Raw genomic sequence first — 27,957 nt, 5'->3', positions numbered from 1 at the left:
CAGCTCGAGAGAAGCTCATTGTTGTGATCCTGGGAATCGTATGTTTTGTCTTGATGTATGCTATAGTGAGAGTGATAACTTCTATTCCACGTAAGTCAAGTTTTGAAAGATTATGATTGAACCTTTCATTTTAATGATCGTCGGTGCCTCTAAAATGTCATATTATTATGGAATAGAACTCTTATTTTAATGTGTGCATTTAGCCTAAGTATTGAATTCTTATTCTGAGTTGAGCAAAGTATAAATTACAGAATGATTGTAGGGAAAATTAAATATATACATAGATATTTTCTGATTTCATAACTCAAAGATATACTTTAACAAATTGAAACACCTTATTGAGAAAAACAAATTAATTCTTGAGATTGCTTGAACCAAGTATTGTAAGAGGTGGTGGAGTCTTTTCTCTAGATTTTTGAAATATACACCCCCCAGTCTTCATTACCTCATTAATTATTCTTAAAGCAATTTTTTCCAGATCATCCTAAATCCTACAAACACCATGTTTAAACTAAAAACATTATGATTTATTTAAATCAATGTTAATATTTTAGAAGATTACTTCCATTTTTTTCTAGGTACCCAAATATCAGAACAAAATAAGTCCTCTCTGGTAACAAAGCTCCAGAAAGGTACATAATGATTTCAAACTTCTAATATAAATATAGTTTGTGTTTTGTCTCTCTCTTAGGCTAGTGAAGATAGATTTTGGGGTAGAACATAAATTATAAAATCAGGCAACAAATATTCCTAAATAATCATTATAAGAGAGGCTTTCTCCCTATGCAGCAATATGATCACCATATCCATTATAGGAAATTGACTCTAATTTTATCCTGCTATAAGAGATAAAAAATATTGTTATTCTAAAACAGAGCATTTTAGTATCATATCTAAAAAACCATTGCCTAATCCAGGATCACACTTTCACCTACGCTATCTAAAGCATTGTTTTTACTTCTTCATGTTTGTGCTTTCATCCATTTTCTGTTAATTTTCACATGTGACATAAGGGAAATATATATCTTTCCATCCATTTATTTAAACCTTTGATTTTTAACAATTTTGTTTTTAAAAGTATATGTTTTGCACATATTAGTTAAATATATATCTGGATATTTTATTTTTTTGATCTATTTTAAATAAAACATTTTTCTTTTTTTTATTTTTTCCAACTTTATTGAGCTATAATTGACATTTAACACTGTGTAAGTTGAAGGTATACAATGCATTGATTTTATACACATATATTGTAAAGTGATTACCACCAGCCACATAATTACCAATTCTTTCTTATGGTGAGACTATTTAAGATCGTCTCAGCAACATTCAGGTATTGAATACAATATTTTAAATTACAGTCACAATCCTGTACATTAGATACTCATGTATTTATTTTATAACTGAAATTATGTACCCTTTGAATATTTCTCCCCCTTCTCTGCTCCCCAGAACCTAGAACCTACTATTCTGCTCTCTGCTTCTATGAGTTCAGTTTTTCAGATTCCACAAATAAGTGACAGCATACAATACTTGTCTTTGTCTGACTTATTTCACTTAGTATAATGTCCTTAAAGTTCATCTATGTTGTTGCAAATGGCAGAATTTCCTTCTTTCTTGTGGCTGAGTATTGTATTGTATGTATGTGCATACATGTGTGTGTGTGTGTATCCCACAACTTTTTTATCCATTCATCTGTCAATGGACACCTAGGATGTTTCCATATCTTGGCTGTTGTGAATAATTCTGCAAAATGCTATTTTCAGATTACTCATTGCTGGCATTGATATCACAAGCTCTACCGTAAAAATCCAACTACCTTAGCATCCCTGAAGGCTTTTTCATGAGGTAATTTGTGCCTTCCTTTATAGTCTTATCTCCCTAAAAAGCACAGGAATAAAACTCCTGAATATTAACTGACATCTTAAAATTTAATGTATGCCTTTTAGTCTGCCCCATGTTATGTTTTCCTGGAGCTAATGATGTACTGATGTCCCTGAGAGCTCAGTTGGTAAAAAATCTGCCCACAATGCGGGACACCCTGTTTTGATTCCTGGGTTGGGAAGGTCCCCTGGACAAGGGATAGGCTACCCACACCAATATTATTGGGCTTCCCTTGTGGCTCAGCTGGTAAAGAATCCGCCTGCAATGCAGGAGATCTGGGTTCGACCCCTGGGTTGGGAAGATCCCCTGGAGAAGGGAAAGGCTACCCACTCCAATATTCTGGCCTGGAGAATTCCACGGACTGTATAGGCCATGGGATCGCACATGGTCGGACACAACTGAGCTACTTTCACTTCACTTGAATAACGTACAGTGAAAGTTTTCCAGGGTGGATTTCCAGAGCCTCCATTGGACAATGGAACACAAGAAAATTCCACATCTAAAATCATGACTTTCAAAGAGAACCCACTTAAGAGGTATGTAGATAAAAGACTGAGACTAACAAGTATCTTCTCTGCTTCTCTCAGTCAATTGATAACCTGCTCAATTTGGGTGTTATTTTAGACTCAGCCAACTATAAAGTCCAACTTTCATTTTATTTAATTTCAGAAAAAAATACTCGTCTTTCCCAGTAGTTAGATTCTTCTGTATACATGATATATTCTTTTAAATCACCATTTCTCAAAATAATATTTTTTTCTACCAAAAAATTCTACATCTCCTTTAGCACAGTCTCTAATCCTTATTATATGCTCTCATATGGGTATGTAGATTAGGTACTAGGTTAGTGTATCAATGCTAAGTTAAGATCAGTTCTGTACCTATAGATTTGACTTAGTCTAGAGACTGCTTCCCTTGTGGCTCAGCTGGTAAAGAATCCGCCTGCAATGCGGGAGACCTGGGTTCGATCCCTGGGTTGAGGAAATCCCCTGGAGAAGGGAAAGGCTACCCACTCCAATATGCTGGCCTGGAGAATTCCATGGACTGTATAGTTCACAGGTTGCAAAGAGTCAGACGTGACTGAGCGACTTTCACTTTCTTTCTTTCAGAGAATACAAAGAAGTTGTTTTCTCCTGTGAACTCCTATCTGTAGAGATTGTAAGAAAAAACATCAATTTTCTAAGATATATTTCCTAGAGAATTTTAATAGTCTTATGCATAGATTTGGAGGGATGTAAGTCATCTCCCTAAGTCCAGGAACATAGAAACGAAGTCCATCCATCTCACGAAATCAATGGTTTTACAAGGACTAGAAAGGATTCCTCAGTAGCTAAGTTCCAGAGCATTCCTTTCAAGATACACACTGAATGGTCTCCGGGGAATATCTTTTGTTTTGAAGGAAAGGAATGTAAAAGTAAATGGTCGTGTTGTGGACAGAAATGTTACTATTTTTCAGATGAATCGAAGAACTTTGAAGAAAGTAAAAAACGCTGCAAGGAAATGGACTCCACACTTCTTAAGATAGAAGATAAGGAAGAACTGGTGACGTATTTCTGTTTTCCGTCTCACCCTGTATTCATCTTATTCTTCTGGCCATCTGGCCATTAGGTGTTGCCTAAATCATTTTTTTTTTTAAGCTGTGCTGGGTCTTCCTCGCTGCCCGTGGGCTTTCTCTAACTGCGGTGACAGGGCTTCTTGTGGAGGTGACTTCCCTTGTTGTGGAGAATGGGCTCAAAGCTCAGGCTCCGTAGTTGTAGTGCTCAGGTTTAGCTGTCTGTTGCACGTGGCATCTTACTGGACTGGGGATCCAAGCTGTGTCCCCTGCGTTGCCTGACAGATTCTTAACAACTTGACCACTGGGAAAGTCCTGTTAGCTAAATCTGAATGCTTGATAATATTTGAGTGTCCATAGTTTATAGTTGTAAGTTGATTCAGATCTAGACAGTTCTCATCTTAAGGTCAGAAATACAAGTAGAAATGAAATTAGAATTTCCTTTAATTCATCTAACTCACCCACAGTTAGAACTTTTCCAGTAGAGCAAATGTAAAGGGAAACATGAAACAACTAGGAAAAAATTATTTTTAAAATATTTCATTTTATCAGAGATAATTATATTTTCATACTGATAATTTCATGGAAATGTAGCTTCTTTCTAAAAAAAAAAAAATGTCAATTTACCTCCAACAAAATCAAGAAGTACAATACCACTGAGTTTAGGGTAAAAGGAAGACTTGGTATGAATTTAAAATTCATATGATTATAAGATCAATTAATTCAAACTCATATTAAATTTTAACTCATACTAACTTTCAAGAAAATTGAACTAAATATTTCATAATCCTTATCAATATCCTTGATTTGAATAGAGAATTAACTTACTATTATTCTTTCAAGAAATATATTCCTACATTCCAAGTTAAGGAGAATCTTTTAATATTCTTTCACAGACACTAAGACTAACTCAATTATCTGTAATAGTACAATCACCCATATTTTTGGCTTTTAAACTCATAAATAGTTATAAAAATATGAACTTGAAAACCATCAAGAGAACAGAGCAAATCTGAACCCGAAAAGAAGACATTTGCAGATCTGAATTAACTTCCTTTTTATTCCAAGGGGCTTCCCTGGTGGCTCAGACAATAAAGAATCTGCCTGCAATGCAGAAGATCTGGGTTTGATCCCTGGGTCAGCAAGATCCCCTGGAGAAGGGAATGGCAACCCATTCCAGTATTCTTGCCTGGAGGATTCCATAGACAGGGAAGCCTGGTGGGCTCAAAAATTAGCTTTAGAGTCTAGAAGCCCTAATCTTTTATGTAAGATATCTCCATCAAGAAATAAGACCATCTATGAAAACCATAAAATTGAATGTCAAATCTTATGAGTAGATGGTATGTACGTAACTTTTTTCTGGGTAGAGAGACTAAGTGTTTGCCATATTCTCTATGGTGAAAGAAACAAAGGAAAATAAAAACAAACTAAGGGTAAAAACTAAAGCAGAATAGAGAAATACAGAATTTATAGTCAGAAACTCTCTCTTTAGTTCCCTCTCACACATTACTTTGCTTGTAATAAAACTGGTTATATTTTCTTTCCAACATATTTTAGGAAGATCACATGAGATAATATATGTACATTGCTGTTGTTTGTTGTTTAGTTGCTAAGTCATGTCGACTCTTTTGTGACCCCATGGACTGTAGCCTGCCAGTCTCCTCTGTCCATGGGATTTCCCAGGCAATAGTACTTGGGTGGGTGACCATTTCCTTCTCCAGGGAATCTTCCAGAACCAGAGATCAAACCCTCATCACCTTCATTAGCAGGCAGGTTCTTTACCACTGAGCCATCAGGGAAATCCCAATATATGTGCAAAAATGTGGTAAAAATTAAGTTACAAGATGAACATCATTTACATTTGTACTTATCAAGTAATTTTCAGATACCTATGTAAACATCTCATCTGGTATAATAAGGACACTTCTTCAAGATGCTCACTTCACAAAAAATAAGCACAGTACTTTTGAAAAAAAAAATTTAAATGACATTGGTAAAAACCTCACATCTGTCACACCTGAACCTCAAAATACCAACCAATTTTGCTCAGAATTTTTTCTTGAGCTACAATTATCAGTTTTGAAAGTAAATTAAGATATTTTAGTCTGAAGATTAAATAAGATAGGTACAGATTTCCCTAGTGGTCCAATGGTTAAGACTTTACCTTTCAGCACACAAGGTACAGTTGTGATCCCTCCTCATGCAGCTAAGAGCCCACATGCCTCTCGGCTAAAAATCCAAAGCATAAAAAGGAAGCATATTACAACACATTCAATAAAAGCTTTAAAATCTTTGTGACCCCATGGACTGTAGCCTACCAGGCTCCTCTGTCGATGGGATTTTCCAGGCAATAGTACTGGAGTGGATTGCCATTTCCTTCTCCAGGGGATCTTCCTGACCCAGGGATTGAACCCAGGTCTCCCATATTGTAGACAGACGCTTAACCGTCTGAGCCACCAAGGAAGTCTCAAAAAATGATCTACATCCAAAAAATCTTAAAAAAAAAAAAAGATAGGTAAGCTAAGACAGTGTTATTTTATGTCTCATTTATGTCACTATATTTAATAAATATAACTAAGATTCTTTTATTTTATCATTTGAACAGAATCAGGATGAAATTGATCTTGAAACTATTTGTTACTCAAAATAATAAAATATTAAAAAGATTATTATTTCATTTCAGAATTATGAAAAGACATTTTTATCATAGAATATATCACTTTTTATTGCAGAACTTCATTCAAAGCAGACTATCCTATTACTATGGGATTGGATTATCTCGTAAAGGAACCAGAAATCAATGGACATGGGAAGAAAAGTCAATGCCTTCTTTAAAATCGTAAGTCTCTAGAATAGATAGTAAATAATAAGTTCCATATTCTGGTTTACATTTTGAAAAGTATATAGGGAAATGCATACTTTCAATATATAGACAAATATACATACATATATGGGCATATACAGGTGGTTCAGTGGTAAAGAGTCCTTTGGTAATGCAGGAGACACAGGTTTGATCCCTGGATCAGGAAGATCCCCTGGAGAATGGCAACGCACTGCAATATTCTTGCCTGAGAAATCCCATGAACAGAGGAGGCTGGCAGGCTACTGTCCATGGGGTTGTAAAGAATAGGACATAACTTAGCAACTGAGCACACACATGAGCATTGCGTGTACATACAGACACACACATACAAAGAATTTAAGTTCAGAAAATGAGTATATATAGAGAGGAAGGCTATAAAATATATAGAGAGGGAGGCTTTTCAACTTGTTGCTATAATCCTTATAGAGTATGCTTTAGGAAAGGCTAGGGCACCAAGGGATAGTTTCTTGTAAGGAAAGAAAAAATATATATACCTTAACTTTGAACCAATATTTTTTATGTTTACATTAGTGAATGTCTATTTTACATTATTTATATGCTTTTATTTTATTTTAAGTGATTGGACGGAGTCAAATGAAGGAAACTGCATATATTAAAGCAACAAAGATGTCTGCTTCTGACTGTTCCAGATTCATGCACTTCATTTGTGAGAAGTTGATAGCTTGTCTTGCTACCTAATGAAACAACAACCAAAGACACATGCAACAACGTTTCCTTATAAAAACTCAGACCCTTGGAAGTCCAGTCTATATCGCTAATTTCAGAATGCTCTGTTATGGGCTGCACCTATATTTTAGCTTGATGGAGATACATTGTGGACCCTCCACTTCTGCCTCTTTCAAACATAAATCCCAGATCGTACCAATTATGAGCACAGGTTGGCAGAGTGAAAAAGTATCAGTGCTTCTCATGAACCTTAGGACTGTGTAGTCAATTTCTGCAACTCACACAGATCTAGTAAGTAATCTTTCAAACTGTTGTCACAGCCATGTACATTTTACCTGGGATTTAATGCCAAGAGTACATGAAGTCATTATTCTGTATCAATTGTATATGCATTTGTTTGATTTCTTACGTTTTATCAGAAAGACAGTATAGTAACAGAAAGAAAACAAATAGATCTGTGTTTGTGATCTTTACCACAACTAATAGCTTGAATGCTCTCTGGCAAGTCCAGACTTCTGGGTATGATTCCATATTGCAAAGTGGCTGTACCATTTTGCATTCTATTAGCAGTGTATGAGAATTCCATTTGCTGGTGTGCTACTAACTTTAATATTGAAAAAATTAAAAACTGATTTTAATAAAGGTGTAGTATAATGAAGGTATATTTGTATATCTCTAATGAATATTGCGGGAGAAATATCGATAACCTCAGATATGCAGATGATACCACCCTTATGGCAGAAAGTGAAGAGGAACTAAAAAGCCTCTTGATGAAAGTGAAAGAGGAGAGTGAAAAAGTTGGCTTAAAGCTCAACATTCAGAAAACTAAGATCATGGCATCTGGTCCCATCACTTCATGGGGAACAGATCGGGAAACAGTGGAAACACTGGCAGACTTTATTTTTCTGGGCTCCAAAATCACTGCAGATGGTGATTGCAGCCATGAAATTAAAAGATGCTTACTCCTTGGAAGGAAAATTATGACCAACCTAGACAGCATATTCAAAAGCAGAGACCTTACTTTGCCAACCAAGGTCCGTCTAGTCAAGGCTATGGTTTTTCCAGTAGTCAGGTATGAATGTGAGAATTGGACTGTGAAGAAAGCTGAGCACCGAAGAACTGATGCTTGTGAACTGTGGTGTTGGAGAAGTCTCGTGAGAGTCCCTTGGACTGCAAGGAGATCCAACCAGTCCATTCTGAAGGAGATCAGCCCTGAGATTTCTTTGGAAGGAATGATGGTAAAGCTGAAACTCCAGTACTTTGGCCACCTCATGCGAAGAGTTGACTCATTGGAAAAGACTCTGATGCTGGGAGGGATTGGGGGCAGGAGGAGAAGGGGATGACAGAGAATGAGATGGCTGGATGGCATCACCGACTTGATGGACATGAGTTTGAGTAAACTGCAGGAGTTGGTGATGGACAGGAAGGCCTGGCATGCTTCAATTTATGGGGTCACAAAGAGTCGGACACCACTGAATGACTGAACTGAACTGAACCAATAAATGATGTGCACCATCCTTTCATATGATCTCCTATGGTAAAGATTGATTAAATATCTTGCTTATATTAGTGGGTTGTTCATTTTCTTATTATCGAGCTCTGAGAGTTCTCTCTTTATGTATTTTGGATGTTTGCATTGATATCTATATTTCGTTGCGTTAATTTTGTATATAGAGCAAAGTATGGATTAAATTCTTTTTAAAAATGTTTTGCAAAAAGATGTCTAGTTATTTCAGCACCGTTTTTTGAAAATTGTACTCTTCTGTTGAATTATCATGGCAATTTGTCAAAAATCAATTCACCACTTGTACTTGTGTCTATTTCTAAACTCTATCCTATTTCATTGATCTGAATATCTGCCTTCTTTCACCAATTACTTGATTATTGTGAATTTATAGGACGTTGTGAAGTGATGTGAGTTCTCCTGTATTGTCTTTTTCAAAATCGTTTTAACTTTTTTTTGCAAAGAAGAAAAAACTTACTTAGCGGCCATTTTTTATTATAATTCCATTACTAGTAAATAAAATCTTAGCTACTTGAAAAAAATGGCTGATTCTAAAATAGGGGTAGGAAATACATAAGAAGAGCCTGGAGATTTTTGTAGTTCTAGAAAATGGAGAAGTGCTTAAAACTGTAGAGGTATATCAACTAGGTAAAGGAATTACCAATGGCCAAAGCTGGAACAATTTAAGCAGCAAAAATCACAGAAAATAAATAGTGTTAATTATAACCCCAATATAAAATACCCATGAGTCCACAGTAGTATAAAATGATTGAATACTTTAGCAAATGAGGGAGATGAAACAATCTCCTGTGCAGAAAAATTCTAAATAAATAATGTAGATGCTCTTGCCTAAAGGGATGGGACTCCTTACTCCTTAAGTACTTACTGCACCTAATGATTTCCTTCCGAAGAAATTATTACAGAGTCATATGGAAGAGGGAAAATAAGAGTAACCTTCGAGTGGAAAACCTGACAACCACCACCTCAGTGAGCAAAGGTAATATCAACAGTGAGGTCATGTTCACAGTTTGTTCCCTTGATATGATGTAATAAAATTTGCACTCTGTCGTCCTCCCCAAATTTACAACTCCAATCTCCTCATGAGAAAAATGTAAGACATATCTCAATGAAGGATATTCTGAAACATACCTACCTAGCACTTTTCAAAACTATCAAGATCATCAAACACAAGGAAAGTCTGTAATAGCCAAGGGAAGCCTAAAGAGACATGGCATCTAAATGTCATGTGGTAACCTGGATGGGATTCTGGAATAGAAAAAGGACATAGGTAAAAACAATTAAGAAGCATGAATAAACTATGGATTTTCGTTACTAAAAATACACTGATGTTGGTTTATTAATTACAACAAAAGTGCAATACTAATATAAAATGAATTAAAGGGGAACTGATTTCAAAATATATTGAATTCTATACTATCTTCAAATTTTTCTGTAAATGTGCTAAAAAACAAAATTCATTAAAAAAATTAAAATTAATATGCAACTTTCTACAAAATAAAAGCTTAATATGTTTCTTATTTTTTAACTTTTTTTTTAGTTGAAGGAAAATTGCTTTACAATGTTGTGCTGATCTCCTTTAGGATGGACTGGTTGGATGTGCTTGCAGTCCAAGGGACTCTCAAGAGTCTTCTCCAACACCACAGTTCAAAAGCATCATTTCTTTGGCAGTCAGCCTTCACAGTCCAACTCTCACATCCATACATGACCACTGGAAAAACCATAGCCTTGACAAACTAGACGGATCTTTGTTGGCAAAGTAATGTCTCTGCTTTTCAATATGCTATCTAGGTTGGTCATAACTTTCCCTCCAAAGAGTAAGGGTCTTTTCATTTCATGGCTGCAGTCACCATCTGCAGTAATTTTGGAGTCCAAAAATAAAGTCTGACACTGTTTCCACGGTTTCCCTATCTATTTCCCATGAAATGATGGGACCGGATGCCATGATCTTCGTTTTCTGAATGTTGAGATTTAAGCCAACTTTTTCACTCTCCTCTTAAAGAAATGCAAAAAAGCAAAATGGCTATCTGGGGAGGCCTTACAAATAGCTGTGAAAAGAAGAGAAGCGAAAAGCAAAGGAGAAAAGGAAAGATATAAAGATCTGAATGCAGAGTTCCAAAGTATAGGAAGGAGAGATAAGAAAGCCTTCCTCAGTGATCAATGCAAATAAATAGAGGAAAACAACAGAATGGGAAAGACTAGAGATCTCGTCAAGAAAATTAGAGATACCAAGGGAACATTTCATGCAGAGATGGATTCGATAAAGGACAGAAATGGTATGGACCTAACAGAAGCAGAAGATATTAAGAAGAGGTAGCAGGAATACACAGAAGAACTGTACGGAAAAGAACTTCACGACCAAGATAATCAGGATGGAGTGATCACTCACCTAGAGCCAGACATCCTGGAATGTGAAGTCAAGTGGGCCTTAGAAAGCATCACTATGAACAAAGCTAGTGGAGGTGATGGATTTTCAGTTGAGCTATTCCAAATTCTGGAAGATGATGCTGTGAAAGTGCTGCACTCAATATGCCAGCAAACTTGGAAAACTCAGCAGTGGCCACAGGACTGGAAAAGATCAGTTTTCATTCCAATCCCAAAGAAAGGAAATGCCAAAGAATGCTCAAACTACCACACAATTGCACTCATCTCACACGCTAGTAAAGTAATGCTCAAAATTCTCCAAGCCAGGTCAGCAGTACATGAACCATGAACTTCCAGATGTTCAAGCTGGTTTTAGAAAAGGCAGAGGAACCAGAGATCAAATTGCCAACATCCGATGGATCATCACAAAAGCAAAAGAGTTCCAGAAAAACATCTATTTCTGCTTTATTGACTATGCCAAAGCCTTGACTATGTGGATCACAATAAACTGTGGAAAATTCTGAAACAGATGGGAACACCAGATCACCTGACCTGCCTCTTGAGAAACCTGTATGCAGGTCAGGAAGCAACAGTTAGAACTGGACACGAACAACAGACTGGTTCCAAATAGGAAAAGGAGTATGTCAAGACTGTATATTGTCACCCTGCTTATTTAATTTATATGCAGAGTACATCATGAGAAACGCTGGGCTGGAAGAAGCACAAGCTGGAATCAAGAGTGCCGAGAGAAATATCAATCACCTCAGATATGCAGATGACACCACCCTTATGGCAGAAAGTGAGTAGGTTAGGATTGATTCTTGGGTTTTCAAAATGACTTAATATTTCGCCATTTAGTTACTTTGTAATTTGAGAAATCTAGATTTGAACATCATTAAATAATGATAAAATGGATAAATATACTACCATTTAATTTTCAACAAATTTCCTCCCTCATACAATGCCAAATTATAGAGTAAATCTTATATAGGCAAACTATATTTCATTTGGCTTTATTCACCATCAAATACTTGTACTACATTCACTAAAAAGCAAAATGGATTTCTTTTGATAGAAAAATAATCACAGTGCCAAGCCATTTAAACTTTCAGATTGCATCGAATTTGAAGATGAGGGAATTTGAACATTGGAAAATTTATTGCTAATGAGGCAGGTAACACCAATAGCGGTGGAGAAAACCCCACAAAATTTAACATCAAAAAAATGAATTAAATATTTCCCAAAACTGGAGACAAAAACATTATGTTCTGCATAATAAATATTTTTGACCCACTTTCATTTTGATTCATTCTTGTCTTCACCTGTAGAATAACATGAACATTGCTACTGCTGCTGCTAAGTCACTTCAGTCGTGTCCGACTCTGTGCGACCCCATAGACGGCAGCCCACCAGGCTTCCCCATCCCTGGGAGTCTGCATGCAAGAACACTGGAGTGGGTACTGTGAACATTAGATAGTACTTAACATGTACCCCAAGGTAAATTATTTCCTGCAACAGTCAGAACCTCCCAAATTCTACATCGCTCATCCATAGCAAGTTCCCCTGTATCTATCTTTGTTCAACAGTATGACAGCAGAAGCATGGATTACATGCCCACACTGACTGATCACACCTATGTCTGTGCCTTGAGATTTCACCAGTTGGAGGACAAGCTTGGTAAGAAACACAGCTAGGACGAGCTCTCTCAACTGGCCTTTCACCTCTGCTTTTAGAGTAGGAGGTCCATGTTGGTATGTATGACTGGTTTCAGAGACATCATATCAGAAAAAGATAGCCAATGATCCAATAGCATTCAATATTCCCACACAGAAAGTTTCCACTGGTTTCAGTATTTCATTTACTTCACACCCTTCAGACAAGAATCATAGAGAACTAAAATGCCAAATTTTATGAAGATTTCATAGATCAAACCATTTGTGAACTTTAGCAGCCAACATAAACTTGAAAAATAAAGGCCAACTTTCAGACTCTCATGCAGGTGGGAAATAACTAAATTCAAAAACCCTAAAAATAAATTACCTGACATCATTTCTAGATAAAAATTCAAAATATCAAACTGTGAGTAAGTATCAGCCTATATTTTTAAGAAACATCCTAAGGATATCCAACCTGATTGATACAGAACAGTAAATATATCCAATATTGGGTTGACTGATTTGAATAACAGCAGATTTCCATTTCTTTCTTGTGTTCTCTTAAAATTATTGAAGAAGCAGATACTGGCATTCAAAAAACTATGACAGCTGTATTGAAAATCTTAAAATGTTTGAAAGTTGCCCTTTAAATGCATCAAAATCAAAATGATCTATTCCGTTAGCCATAGCAACAATTATAAAAGCATTCTTTAAAAATCATTACATGTTTAAATATAATGAGAATGTCTGAGCCCTATTTTACCCCAGAAGTAAGTGCTAGTTAAGCAGAAACAACAACAAAAAAGGATTGCATTTTGGCTCTTGTTTGTTGTTTGTTTATTTTTTTTTCCTCTTAAGAACTACATAGATCTGTGCACCTAAAGGGCCAACAGTGCTCCAGTGCTTTATAATTTTTCTTCAAAATGCATAGGAATAACAATTGAACAGAGAGGCCAAGCGTGCTGCGATTCACGGGGTCACAAAGAGTGGGACATGACTGAGCGACTGAACTGAACTGAACTGAACGATTGAAATTACTTCTATGTCAGCTACACCATTTGCAATCTTTTCAAAAGCACTTTTAAATGGCTTGGGATTCCTTCTTCTCTGAATCCCTATGCAAAAGTGTTTTTCTCCTTTTAAATAAAGGTAGGCAATGGCACCCCACTCCAGTACTTTTGCCTGGAAAATCCCAAAGACAGAGGAGCCTGGTGGGCTGCCGTCTATGGGGTCGCACAGAGTCAGACACGACTGAAGCGACTTAGAAGCAGCAGCAGCAGCGCATTTTTGGGGGCTTTCCTAATAGCTCAGCTGGTAAGCAGGTAAAGAATCCACCAGCAATGCAGAAGATCCCAGTTGGGTTCCTGGGTCAGGAAAATAACATGAAGAAGGGATTGTCTATCTACTGCAGTATTCTTAGGCTGGTAGTTCAGATGGTAAAGAATCTGCCTGCACTACGGCAGACCTGGGTTTGATGTTTGATCCCCTGGAGGAGGTCATGGGAACCCACTCCAGTATTAAAGAATGGGAAATCCTCATGGACAGAGGAGGCTGGCAGGCTACAGTCTTTATGTTTTAACCTCTTACCCACCAAGGAAGCCTTGGGGTTGCAAAGAGTTGGAACAAAATTGAGGAACTAAGCATAGCACAATTTTTAGATCTTCTAGTGTGTCAGTTCAGTTGCTCACTTGTGTCTGACTCTTTGTGATCTCATGGACTGCAACACGCCAGGCCTCCCTGTCCATCACAAACTCCCAGTTTACTCAAACTCATGTCCATTGAGTCAGTGATGACATCCAACTGTCTCATCCATTGTCATCCCCTTCTCCTCCTGCCTTCAATCTTCCCCAGCATCAGGGTCTTTTCAAATGAGTCAGTTCTTTGCGTCAGGTGGCCAAAATATTGGAGCTTCAGCTTCAGCATCAGACTTACCAATGAATATTCAGGACTGGTTTCCTTTAGGATGGACTGATTGGATCTCCTTGCTGTCCAAGGGAGTCTCAAGAGTCTTCTCCAATAGCACAGTTCAAAAGCATCAATTCTTTGGCTCTCAGCTTTCTTTATAGTCCAAATCTCACATCCATACAGGACTCCTGGAAAAACCATACCTTTGACTAGATGGACCGTTGTTGGCAAAGTAATGTCTCTGCTTTTTAATATGCTGTCTAGGTTGGTCATAACTTTCCTTCCAAGGAGCAGGCAACTTTTAATTTCATGGCTGCAGTCACCATCTGCAGTGATTTTGGAGCCCCCCCCCAAAAAAAGCCTGTCACTGTTTCCATTGTTTCTCCATCTGTTTGTCATGAAGCGATGGGACCAGATGCCATGATCTTAGTTTTCTGAATGTTGAGCTTTAAGCCAACTTTTTCACTCTCCTCTTTCACTTTCATCAAGAGGCTTTTTAGTTCCTCTTCACTTTCTGCCATAAGGGTGGTGTCATCTGCATATCTGAGGTTATTGATATTTCTCCCAGAAATCTTGATTCCAGCTTGTGCTTCATCCAGCCCAGCGTTTCTCATGATGTACTCTGCATATAAGTTAAATAAGTAGGGTGACAATATACAGCCTGACATACTCCTCTCCTGATTTGAAACCAGTCTGTTTTTCCGTGTCCAGTTCTAAATGCAGCTTCTTGACCTGCATATAGATTTCTCAGGAGGCAGGTTGGGTGGTCTGGTGTTCCCATCTCTTTCTAAATTTTCCACAGTTTGTTGTGATCCACATAGCCAAAGGCTTTGGCATAGTCAATAAAGCAGAAATAAATGCTTTTCCGCAGGTCTCTTTTTTTTAATATAAATTTATTAAATTGGAGGTTAATTACTTTATAATATTGTATTGGTTTTGCCATACATCAACATGAATCCACCATAGGTATACAGGTGTTCCCCATCCTGACCCCTCCTCCTTCCTCCCTGCCCATATCATCCCTCTGGGTCGTCTCCACACCAGCCCCAAGCATCCGGTATCATGCATCAAACCTGGACTGGTGACTCATTTCATATATGATATTATACATGTTTCAATGGCATTTATAATAGCCAGAACATGGAAGCAACCTAGATGTCCATCAGCAGATGAATGGATAAGAAAGCTGTGGTACATATACACAGTGGAGAACTACTCAGCCATTAAAAAGAATACATTTGAATCAGTTCTAATGAGGTAGATGAAACTGGAGCCTATTATACAGAATGAAGTAAGCCAGAAAGACAAACACCAATATAGTATACTAATGCATATATGTGGAATTTAGAAAGATGGTAACGATAACCCTGTATGAGAGACAGCAAAAGAGACACAGATGTATAGAACAGTCTTTTGGTCTCTTGCTTTTTTGATGATCCAATGGATGTTGGAAACTTGATCTCTGCTTCCTCTGCCTTTCCTAAAGCCAGCTTGAACATCTGGAAGTTCTCAGTTCACGTACCATTGAAGCCTGGCTTGGAGAATTTTGAGCATTACTTTGCTAGCAAATGAGATGAGTGCAGTAGTTTGAACAGTCCTTTTCATTGCCTTTCTTTGGTATTGGAATGAAACCTGACCTTTTCTAGTCCTGTGGCCACTGCTGAGTTTTCCAAAATTGCTGGCATATTGCGTGTAGCACTTTCACAACATCATCTTTCAGGATTTGCAATAGGTCAACTGGAATTCCATCACTTCCACTAGCTTTGTTCATAGTGATGCTTTCTAAGGCCCACTTGACTTCACATTCCAAGATGCCTGGCTCCAGGCAAGTGATCTGGGTGCTTATCTGGGTCATGAAGGACTTTTTTGTATAGTTCTGTGTTATCTTGCCACCTCTTCTTAATATCTTCTGTTTTTCGTTAGGCCCATAGCATTTCTGTCCTTCATTGTAACCATCTTTGCATGAGGTGTTCCCTTGGTACCTCTTACCTTCTTGAAGAGATCTCTACTCTTTGCCATTCTATTGTTTTCCTCTATCCTTTGCACTGGTCACTGAGTAAGGCTTTCTTATTTCTCCTTGCTATTCTTTGGAACTCTGCATTTAGATGAGTATATCTTTCCTTTTCTCCTTTGCCTTTGGCTTCTCTTCTTTTCTCAGCTATTTGTAAGGCCTCCTCAAACAAACATCTTGACTTTTTGCATTTCTTTTTCTTGGGGATGATCTTGACCACTGCCTCCTATACAGTGTCACAAAGCTCCATCCATAGTTCTTCAGGCACTCTGTTTATCAGATCTAATGGATCTTACAGTATATGATAACAATTTCTCAGAGGCATTTAAAAATGGAAAAGGTAAATAACACAACTAGAGGTCCAGTTGTCCTTTTAATTGGAGCCCAAAGTCTCCTATTTTCTGGAGGTGTGTGATAAGCTAAACTCTCTTCAACTCGCCTAAGTGTGAGGATTTCCTGTTCAAACCTGAAGTGACACATTGACGACAAATCAATATTTTCCATTCTAGCTTCACTCTGAGCCTCACAGGGCAGCCTGTGAAGGTCACAGACATTGCTTATTCTTGACCGGGTTGTAAGTTTTTAAATTTCTTCTTTCATTACCAGCCTAAGCAGGTCTCTTTTTAGAAATTAACCTGATCTGCACACTAAAGAATGCACAACTTCCTGGCCAACAGAAGGTATGTGTCCCTCCTCTCCTGTCTCTCTGCTAGACCGTCTCACTTAGTGGGAACTAACAAATGTTAGAGGGGATGCAACCGAGCTATAGTAAATATACAACAAAATCAAAGTAGAACATTGTTTTTTTTTTTAAATAATGTGGTATAAACAATAACCATAAAATACCAAATATTGGGTGATTTCTCCAAGTATTCAAATTATTGTCTGTAGAATGCTAGTCAAGTGAATACACGCATGCATATTTGGGTGTGTATATAATATTAAGTGAAATTTATTGACCTCATGATAGGGAACAATTAGTTTTGGATTTTATAATCAGTAGAGGGTAAGCTTTTTTGTATAATAATATGTTTATACATATTTTGCTCTACATCTATAAACAGATTCTTGGAAAGGAATTCATTATATAGCAAAAGGCCAAACATAATTCCTCCTATATGTTTTAGATTCAATAAAAAAACCCTAATTTTTTGATGAAATTAAAGACGAAGTAACTTCTTTTTTTTAAATATATTTTATTTTATTTTTTAACTTTACAATATTGTATTGGTTGCCATATATCTAAAGGCTAATTTAAACTTAATTGTCATAAATAAAGTATTTTTTAAAAATCAAACATTGCATAAATGATATGTTACACTAATTAAAGGCTGATGTAAATCAGAAATAGTACCATAGAAATGATGACTAAGATAATAATTAAAACTGATAATTACTGAGAACTTATAAATTCCAGGTTGAGTGCTCAGTGTTACACACGTTATATATTGCATAAACTTATTTCCATTTTATATTAATAATATAGGTTACCAGATAGTAAATAACTTTTTGAAGGTCACATTTTATAAATTTCAGTCATAATTAATTTCCAGATATTTCTGACTACTGCATCAATTGTCTGAATTATTAAATTATGTTATCTGGATTTTTTATAAGTAATTACCATCACTTATACAGCTAAAATGACCTTTACTAACTTGGACATCTATCAGATCTTTCTGGAAGTTTGAACCAACAGTGTTCTTCCATAAGTGACCTATACATGTTTATCATTTTGTGGGTTCAGATATTAGTCATTAAATCAATTATCAACTACTTTTGTAAAATAAGTATTTTTTAGTCTTTCCTATTGTTTTATTTTTCATATTACTTTGTTATATATGTTTAATGTGTCATGTAACACTTTCCAATATATGAAGCATTTCCTCAGTTTTTAATGCTTTCTCAGAACTCCCCAACCATTTGAAATAAAGACCATTTGTTATCCTTTTTCATCAATAATTGTAAGTCACCAAATAATGTAATTTAGTGTAGGAAATTATTGTATATGTCAACATTACTCTCTCATCTTTAAAGAACTGTTTGTAACCATTATTAAATTTCAAAAGTATCAAAAATATGGGTGAATCTCTCTTGTTAACAGAACATTTTAATTTGAACACAAGCACTATGATGGTTTTAAAATATTTCCATGGAATCTGACTTAATAAGGATATTATTGTTCATGAACTTCTTTATTCCTCCCTAATTTATTGCTTTTCACTGTTTCAATCAATAATATATGCATCAAATATAGAATATCTTTTTCAAAAAAGCATTCTATCGTGAAAAACTTGCTTAAAGTTGTAAGGATTTACCAGGCTTTAAGTTTGTTCAGCTGCAAAGTGAGCACTAAGTGCTTTGCCCAGCCTGTGTCATTGTACTAGGGTTCTTATCTCACACACACCACTCAACCTCAGTTCACTTCAAGCACAGTCCTTGATCTCACTCAGCTGCAGAGATGAATAACCAAGGAGCAACCTATGCAGAACTGAAGGGAGTCAAGAACTCAAAGAGGCAGATAAGAAAACCTAAGGTTTCTAAAAGTTCCATTTCAATGACTGAGCAGGAATTAACATATGTAGAATTAAATCTTCAAAATGCTTCTCAGAATCTTCATGGGAACGACAGGAATCACCGCTCCAAAGGTAAACACTTACTAGACACACATGGAGCTGTTCTAGGATGTGCAGTGGGGTGCAGAGGTGTGGAGGAAGAGTAGGGGATAAGCTCACGTATTTTTCACTTTGAGGAACGGAACTTGAAGCTGGATATGGGATTCTGATGTGAAATCGGAGGACGACTTTTATTCTGGCATTACTATAATTTGAAGTCTTTGATCAGCAACGCATGTAGTCTCATATTTGCTGAAAACACAATGGTATATTCTGAGAGAAAGACTACAGTGGTCAAAATGGGTTGGGGGTCCAAGTTTATATCCATAACTCTGTGTTCGTGTGGGTTCTTGTGTATGTAAACTCTGAAAAGCTGTCCCCATCACTCCTTTCTCAGTTTCCTTTTCTGTCCCTGCAGGTTCACCGTCACCTCCAGAGAAGTTCATTGCTGGGATCCTGGGAATCATCTGCCTCGTCTTGATGTCCACTGTGGTGACAGTGATCATTGTTACTCCTTGTAAGTACGTTTTTGAAAAACTGTAAGGGAACTTATCACTTTACTGATGGTCAATGCCACTAAACATTTCATAATATTATAGAATGTGCCTATCATTAAAATACATGCATTTAGAATAAATGCAATATGTTATATCTAATTTGTCAGAAATATACAACACAGGAGAATTACAGACAGCATGTATATGTATATTCTGACTTTATAACTCAAAAGCATGCTTTAGGAGGTTTAAAGATCTTTTTGAGAAATACAAATTAATTCTTGAGATTAGTTAAAGCAAATACTGTAAGACGTGGTGAAGTTTGTTCCGTTAGGTTTTTGAAATATTTTTTTTCCATCAAGTCTTCATTACCTAGTTAATTTTTCTTGCTAAATCAGTTTTATTTCAGATTACTCTATTTCTAAACAATAAAGTGAATTCTCAAGCTCATACACTAAAATCATTATGATTCATTTAAAGTAATATTAACTTTTTAATGATTAATTTTGTAGCTCCTGTAATACAGGAACAGAATTACTCCTCTCTCATAACAAGGCTCCAGAAAGGTACATAATGATTTTCAAAGTTCTGATATGAATACAATTCATTTTTGTCTCTATCTTAGGCTAGTGAAAATAAGAATAGATTTGGGGATAGAACATAATTTATAAAATCAGGCAATAAACATTCATATAAATGATTATAGGAGAGTGCTTCTCCCTATGCAATTATATGATCACCATATCCATTGTTGGCAATTGGCTGTAATTTCGTCCTGCTATAATATGAATAGAGACAAATAATTTTGCTATTCTAAAATAGAAGTTTGATTTCTTGATTTCCAGGACATGTAAAGAGTAGACATTTCTATGTGTTTCCTTTATATGGGGCCATATATTAAAGACAGACCCTCTCTATGAATGCATGAATGAGATTTGTTTTATATGTACCAGCCTTGAGGATGCATAGATATGTTATTTTATATATATATGTGTGTGTTTGTGTGTGTGTATACATATGTTTATATCTATGCATATATGTAAGTTAATTTTTATTTTCCAAATTCAAATTGTTTTTGAATAGTAATTCATAATCTTTCTTCAGAATGTCATTGTGGTCATTGTCCAAAAGACTGGCTTACATATTCCAACAACTGCTATTATGCTAGTTTGGAAGCAAAATCGTGGAATGAGAGTTTGATATCCTGTGCTACTAAGAATTCTACTCTGCTTTATATAGATAATGAAGAGGAAATGGTAAGCTATTAAATGTTTCCAACACTTTGCTAAAGGCTTCATTTAGTCAACATTATATTTGTTAGGATTCACTTGTGCTTTTGTACATATTTGTAGCTTGTTTATTTTAAGGTCTGCTAGTATTCCATTAAACAATGGAATATAACTTTATGATACTTTATTTACATTTTTATACCATTCATGCATGTGTAGTAATTTCTGGTTCTTGCTTTTCATAGAAAACCATGCTTCTACAAATGCTATTAAATTCTAAAATACACTGTGCTGTCTAATTTTACCATACATCAAGGAAAATAAACATATGATTTTGCCTATAGAATTATGTAATTGCACATCAGATCAGGGAAAAGAAGTTTCAACTTCCCAGCAGCCCCACTGCTCTGTAATATCTTACCATGTCTCCACCTCCTTATTTACTCACTGTCTTGACTTTTGATATTATAGAATCTCTTTGATTGTTTTTGAATCCTGTGTTCGTGCTTAGTCGTTCAGACATGTCCGACTCTATGCAACCTCAATAACTTCAGCCTGTCAGGCTCCTGTGTCCATGGAATTTTCCAGGCAAGAATACTGAAGTGGGTTGCCATTTTCTACTCCAGGACATGGAATCATACAGGTTGTCCCTGTCTCATCACTGCCATATGATATTTTGCAGTTCCTCCAACTTTTTGCATTTGTGTGAAGTTTGTAAATTTCCACAGCTCATTGTGTGAATTCAACAGTAAGATCCATTCTTTCCAATCCTGCTGGGTGGAGATGGAGTCTTACACCCTCAGGGATAAAGAGGCTTCTTAGCTTCAGTAGTTTTAGTCAAGACATCCCCTTTGCTGGTCCCACTCCCACCCCTATCACCCAACCCTAGTGTCTCTCAGTGGAGGAAACAGAGGCAGTTTCTCTAACTGCTGCTTGTTAGTAAGTGTCCTGATGGATTACCTTGTAAGGCTTACCTGGTGTTGCCTACACGATTCTCTCAATACACAGGAGGAACGGATTACCTGTGCCACCCCCAACAGCTAGGTTAGGTATGGGGTGTTTGGGAAGTAAGAGGCCTAGGTCACTTTCACCTGGTTGGTGGGGAGATACAAGATGCACCTAATTATCTTTCCCTCACCTCCCACCTTGTTTTCTCATCACGGAGAAGTGATTAGTGATTACAGAGGAGTGGGGCTGCTAGGAAGTCTCAAGCCACATCACCCTTCTCTTTCCACCTTTCAGAGTTCTCTTTTCTCGTGTCTTTCATTAGTCCCATGTTTACAGTTGAACTTAGCAGGGAGGAGCAGAGAGAAATGAGTCTCTGACCCCTTGTCTGGTCCACTGGATTCCACCAATACAGAAACAGATGGCTTTGAGGTTTATCTAGTCAAAGAATGGTGTCAGGCTCAGAAAACCAAATCCGGCTCTCATGTCACTTACTTTCTCAATTTCATTTCCTTACTTTCCCTCTAAAACTGAAATTCTGAGAAACATATAATAGTAGAGAAATCCACTGGTACTGTCACAATATCCAGAAAAATGAATGTCATGGAATCTAAAGACTTATTTAAAGCCTTGCTATGTTAGTTTTGACATGAGGAAAAATGAAATTATATGAATCAGAATTTTCCTCATTGCACATATTGAATTATTCCACCTTCTTATCCCTTAGGCTTAATGTTAGATGCGGTTCACAGCTGTAAGTCTCCCCAAGTTGTTATGCAAGGTGTATTCTTTGTGGGATCCCTACAACTAATTCATGTCTTTGTAAATATTCCCTTTATTAAATGGCTGTGGAAAAAAAAAAAAGGAATTTTCCTTATTAACATTAGAACACAGTGACACTGATAAGTATAAATGTTGAGTTAATTTTGAACCAAAAGTACAGATAGTGGTTAATATTTATGGCACTATTAAAACTTTGAACTTTCAACACCTATGCTTTTTAGTGTTAGATTAGAATCTAACATACTCAATTTGTTCAAAGAATGAAAGATGCTATGAAAGAACACATCCTTTGACTTGCATTTAAAAATTAACAAAAACATTTCATAATGACTATTTAAGTGAAAATTCTTTATTTTGGGCTAGAAATTTCTGATGTCCCTATCAATTATATCGTGGATTCAAGTCTCTCGTGAAGGCCGCGGTCGTCCTTGGAAGTGGCTAAATGGTTCCACTTGCAAACTACAGTAAGTTTTTAAAAAGAATGCTATATAGAGGAGGAAAAATACAAAAAATATTTTTAAAATAACATGAATACATTTGTCTTAGTCAAATTATAGAAAGCTGAAGGGAGATACTGACAGTTAATAAAATGTTGATACCAATGTTGAAAACTAGGCGACTCTGTAGCCCGATTTCCTAGTAACAAGCTCGTACTGAAATTTTATTAAAGACTTCATTACCCATTTTCAAAATATCTTGTATTACAGTTACACGGAAAATGCTATTGTTTCTTGAGTTGTCTTCATAGAATGTAACAGAATTATGCATTTTTCCATAACAGGATAACAGACAATGTACTTGGTGAACGTAACTGTGCTGTACAAGTTTTATGGGGCATAAAAGCAGAAGACTGTCAGTTTCCAAATGCATACCATTGCAAGCATAAGCTTGAGAATTAAAATATGAGTTTGGATGCTGTTGGGTAACTTGACCTTTTATGAAATGGAAATCATATTCTGATTGCATACATTTTAAAATGAATTATATTATTTTTTCTGATAATGAATGTTCTTCAAAAACAGTTGAAATATAATTGTGTGTGCTCATTGTTCAGTTGTGTCTGACTCTTTGAGACCCCATGGACCATAGACTGTCAGGCTTCTCTGTCCAAGGAATTCTCCATTCAAGAATACTGGAGTGATTCTATTGCCAGAATTTTAAGGAATTTCCACACTCTTCTCCATAGTGGCTGTACCAGTTTGCATTCCCATCAACAGTGTAAGAGGGTTTCCTTTTTCTCCACACCCTCTCCAGCAATTGTTGTTTGTCGACTTTTTTATGGTGGCCATTCTGACCGGCAGAGAGGATACCTCATTGTGTTTTTAATTAGCATTTCTCTAGTAATGAGTGATCTTGTGATATAAGAAAGCTACATATCTTTTCGTGTGTTTTATTAGCCCTCTGTATATCTTCTTTGGAGAAATGTCTGTTTACTTCTTTGGCCCACTTTTTTTTTTTTAATTTTATTTTATTTTTAAACTTTACAATATTGTATTGGTTTTGCCAAATATCGAAATGAATCCGCCACAGGTATACATGTGTTCCCCATCCTGTACCCTCCTCCCTCCTCCCTCCCCATACCATCCCTCTGGGTCGTCCCAGTACACCAGCCCCAAGCATCCAGTATCGTGCATCGAACCTGGACTGGCGACTCGTTCCATATATGATATTATACGTATTTCAATGTTTAGCCCACTTTTTGATTGGTTGTTCATTTTTCTGGTATTGAGCTGCATGAACTGCTTGTATATTTTGGAGCTTAATTCTTTGTCAGTTGTTTCATTTGCTGTTATTGTCTTCCATTCTGAAGGCTGCCTTTCCATCTGGCTTATAGTTTCCTTTGTTGTGCAAAAGCTTTTAAGTTTACCTAGGTCCCATTTGTATTTTTGTTTTTATTTCCATTACTCTGCAAGGTGGGTCATAGAGAATCTTGCTGTGATTTATGTCAGAGGGTGTTATGCCTCTGTTTTCCTCTAAGAGTTTTAAGAGTTTCACTCCAGTACTCTTGCCTGGAAAATCCCATGGATGGAGGAGCCTGGTAGGCTGCAGTCCATGGGGTCACTAAGAGTTGGACACGACTGAATGTGTCCAACTTTCACTTTTCACTTTCATGCATTGGAGGAGGAAATGGCAACGTATTCCAGTGCTCTTGCCTGGAGAATCCCAAGGACGGCAGGGCCTGGTGGGCTGCCGTCTATGGGGTCGCACAGAGTTGGACACAACTGAAGTGATTTAGCAGCAGCAGTGTTAAATTTCGGAGAAGGCAATGGCACGCCACTCCAGTACTCTTGCCTGAAAAATCCCGTGGATGGAGGAGCCTGGTGGGCTGCAGTCCATGGGGTTGCTAAGAGTCAGACACGACTGAGCGATTTTACTTTCACTTTTCACTTTCATGCATTGGGGAAGGAAGTGGGAACCCACTCTAATGTTCTTGCCTGGGGAATCCCAGGGACAGTAGAGCCTGATGGGCTGCCGTGTATGGGGTCGCACAGAGTCAGACACGACTGAAGCGACTTAGCAGCAGCAGCAGCACCAGTGTTAAATTTAGATCTTTAATCCATTTTGAGTTTATTTTTGTTTATGGTGTTAGAAAGTGTTCTAGTTTCATTCTTTTGCATATGGTTGACTGGTTTTCCCAGCATTTGAATCAGTTCTAATGAGGTGGATGAAACTGGAGCCTATTATATGGAGGGAACTAAATCAGAAAAAGAACCCTCAATACACTAGATTAATGCACATATATGGAATTTAGAAAGGAGGTAATAATGATCCTATACGCAAGGCAACAAAAGAGACACAGATGTAAAGAACAGACTTTTGGAGTATGTGGGAGAAGGCGAGGGTGGGATGATTTGAGAGAATAGCATTGAAACATGTATAATCCCATATATAAAAGAGATGACCAGTGCAAGTTGAATGCATGAATCAGGATACTCAGAGCTGGTGCTCTGGGACAACCCAAGGGATGGGGGAGGGAGGAAGGTAAGAACGGGGTTCTGAATAGGGGAACACATGTGCACCCATGGCTGATTCATGTCTATGTGTGAGAAAAATACCACAATATTTTAAAGTAATTATCCTCAAATTTAAATTAATTAATTAATTTTAAAAAAAAAAGGCTACTGGAGTGGGCTATCATTTCATATTCCCTGGAGGACCTTCCTGACCTAGGAATCAAGCCCTCATCTCCTGCACTGGCAGGCAGTCGCTTTACCACTAGTGCCACCTGGAAAACCCCACTGAAGTATCATATACACATCCAAATATAGGTATTGTTCTTTTGTGTCTCATTTTTTTTGCTCAACAGTATGTTTATGGCATTCAAACTTCTAAAAGATTGCATACTGTGTGAGCCCATTTCCATGTAATATCAAAAATAGGAGTAGAGAGACCAAAAGTAGATTAGTGCTTACTAAGGGTTGTGAAGAGACGAAATAGGAAAAGACTGCAAATTGATTAGTGATGAATGCTTTCTAGAGTTTGAAAGTAGTGATGGTTGTAAACTGTGAATAATTTTAAAATCATGGAGTTATATATTTTAAATGGATATATTTTATGTTCTGTAAATTAACACCTAATAAAGTTTTTAAAAAAGTAAGTGCTTTGGGACTGCATTTAATCTTTAAAATAATTTCTGAAGATAATCGTCTTACAATATTGACTCTTCCAGTCACTATTCATGCTTTATCCTTCCAATCAATTAGGTTTTCTTTAAATTCTCCCTATTTTATTGATCAATTTTTATTTATTATTTTTTTGTGTGACCCTGTTCGGCATGTGGTATCTTGATTCAGTGACCAGGGATCGAACGCCCACTCCCTGCACCGGGAAGCAAGTAACCAAACCACTGGACCACCAGCGAAATCCCTCTAGAATATTTTATAGTTTCCAACATAGAAATTTCACACAAATATGGACTTTTCATAGCCATGCTTTTGTAAATAGCAATTTTGTTTTTAAATTTGTAGTAATTGTTGCTGCTACAAATAGAATTGTGCCCAATGACTTCTCTGATTGTAGGTATTAATTTTATTATTTCAAATATATATTCCTCTGGATTGTTTATGTAAATAGATATTGCATCTCTGAATAATCACGTTTTATTTCTTCCCTCCAGGTGCAATAACTTTTTCTTGTTTTTCTTTTCTATTTTTTTTTCTTCTTCTTGTTTTTGACTTATTTTTACCCAATTGGCTTTTATTTCCATCATTAAACAGATGATACAGTAAAGGTCTTATAAGTATCCTTCCTATACTGGGGGAAAATATTTCAATATTTCATCGCTCAAATATGAGGTCTTTTTAAAGGTTTTTTTATATACCTTTCTAACATAAAAGCAATTCCATAGTATTCAAAAAATTCTTATAGGTTTTGTATCCAATCAGTCATGTTACCATTTTATTATTTTTCTTTCAGTGAAATGAGAAAAATTTTAATGTTTTTGAAATATCTCTTTCCTTCAAATGTTGACCAATTATGCATTCTTGAAATAAAACCACAAAAATCATTCTGTATTTTCTTCCTTTGAAAAATCACTGCATATATCATATTTAGATTAAGATGATTTTCTTCATCCATTTATCACAAAGAGTTTGGACTGAGTCCATTGATATTATGTAACTTGACATGTTTTGTTATCAAGGCTCTTTGGAAGACTCTGTTTTACGGTGAAAGACCTGGCATAGTTTTAAGTGTTATTATTCACTGCTGATACCATTAGGGCTCCTAGAATATTTTGTAGGAAGGTTTGTACAGTGAACCTAATATATTTAACACATGTTAAGCTTATACAGGTTTATGGTTGTTGTACTACATTTGTTAATTTGCATTTTCTAGACATTCTATTTCATATGGATTGTAAAAAGTTCTTATAATACAGCTTTATTGTCCGTTTAACATCCGTAAAAACCATAATTGTTTTGTCAGATTTCAGTTCAGTCACTCAGTCATGTCTGACTCGGCAACCCCATGGACTGCACTATGCCAGGCTTCCCTGTCCATCACCAAACTCCCAGAGCTTGCTCAAACTCATGTCCATCGACTTGGTGACACCATCCAACCATCTCATCCTCTGTTGTCCCCTTCTCCTCCCGCCTTCAATCTTTCCCAGCGTCAGGGTCTTTTCCAGTGAGTCAGTTCCTCCCATCAGGTGGCCAAAGTATTAGAGTTTCAGCTGCAGCATCAGTCCTTCCAATGAATATTCAGGACTGATTTTCCCCAGGATGGACTGGTTTGATCTCCTCCCAGCCCAAGGGACTCTCAAGAGTCTTCTCCATCACCACAGTTCAAAAGCATCAATTCTTCAGTGCTCAGCTTCTATATGGTCCAATTCTCACATCGATACATGACTACTGAAAAACCAAGCTTTGTCTAGACAGACCTTAATGTAGTGTGTCTGATTTTAATATGCTGTCTAGTTTGGTCATAGCTTTCCTTCCAAGGAAC

The 27,957-nt window shown here is 36.6% G+C and overlaps 1 protein-coding gene and 1 long non-coding RNA gene across 3 annotated transcripts; both read left to right on the top strand.

Annotated features, from left to right (window-relative positions):
* The first annotated feature begins 774 nt into the window (after positions 1–774).
* Positions 775–8,704, top strand: LOC147372717 (uncharacterized). The gene is made up of 4 exons (XR_015164905.1): positions 775–2,420; positions 3,341–3,426; positions 6,169–6,275; positions 6,877–8,704. It is a non-coding gene; the product is annotated as an uncharacterized LOC147372717 (long non-coding RNA).
* An 8,231-nt stretch (positions 8,705–16,935) lies between these two features.
* Positions 16,936–26,110, top strand: LOC147372716 (NKG2-A/NKG2-B type II integral membrane protein-like). Of its 2 annotated transcripts, none has more exons than XM_086404131.1 (6): positions 16,936–17,123; positions 19,477–19,575; positions 20,068–20,121; positions 20,660–20,811; positions 22,876–22,976; positions 23,294–26,110. In XM_086404131.1, the coding sequence occupies exons 2-6, from the start codon at positions 19,539–19,541 to the stop codon at positions 23,409–23,411; spliced, it is 462 nt and encodes a 153-aa protein (XP_086260257.1). In that variant the 5' UTR covers positions 16,936–17,123; positions 19,477–19,538; the 3' UTR covers positions 23,412–26,110. The 2 variants fall into 2 exon arrangements, with proteins under 2 accessions (XP_086260257.1, XP_086260256.1); XM_086404130.1 differs by lacking the exon at positions 16,936–17,123 and adding an exon at positions 18,852–19,091.
* The last annotated feature ends 1,847 nt before the right edge of the window (positions 26,111–27,957 follow it).

The sequence above is a fragment of the Bos grunniens genome, chromosome 5, assembly GCF_055505025.1.
Source record: "Bos grunniens cultivar Pamir isolate PY7600 chromosome 5, Bosgru_T2T1.0, whole genome shotgun sequence".
NCBI lineage: Eukaryota > Metazoa > Chordata > Mammalia > Artiodactyla > Bovidae > Bos > Bos grunniens.
This window is presented reverse-complemented; position numbering and strand designations above follow the sequence as displayed.

Excerpts from the sequence above, each read along its gene's own strand:
- LOC147372716 (XM_086404130.1), top strand. The coding sequence starts at position 18,905 with ATGAATAACCAAGGAGCAACCTATGCAGAACTGAAGGGAGTCAAGAAC. Across the intron at positions 19,576-20,067 it reads AGTGATCATTGTTACTCCTT|CTCCTGTAATACAGGAACAG; the intron begins GTAAGTACGTTT and ends TTAATTTTGTAG. Across the intron at positions 20,812-22,875 it reads TAGATAATGAAGAGGAAATG|AAATTTCTGATGTCCCTATC; the intron begins GTAAGCTATTAA and ends ATTTTGGGCTAG.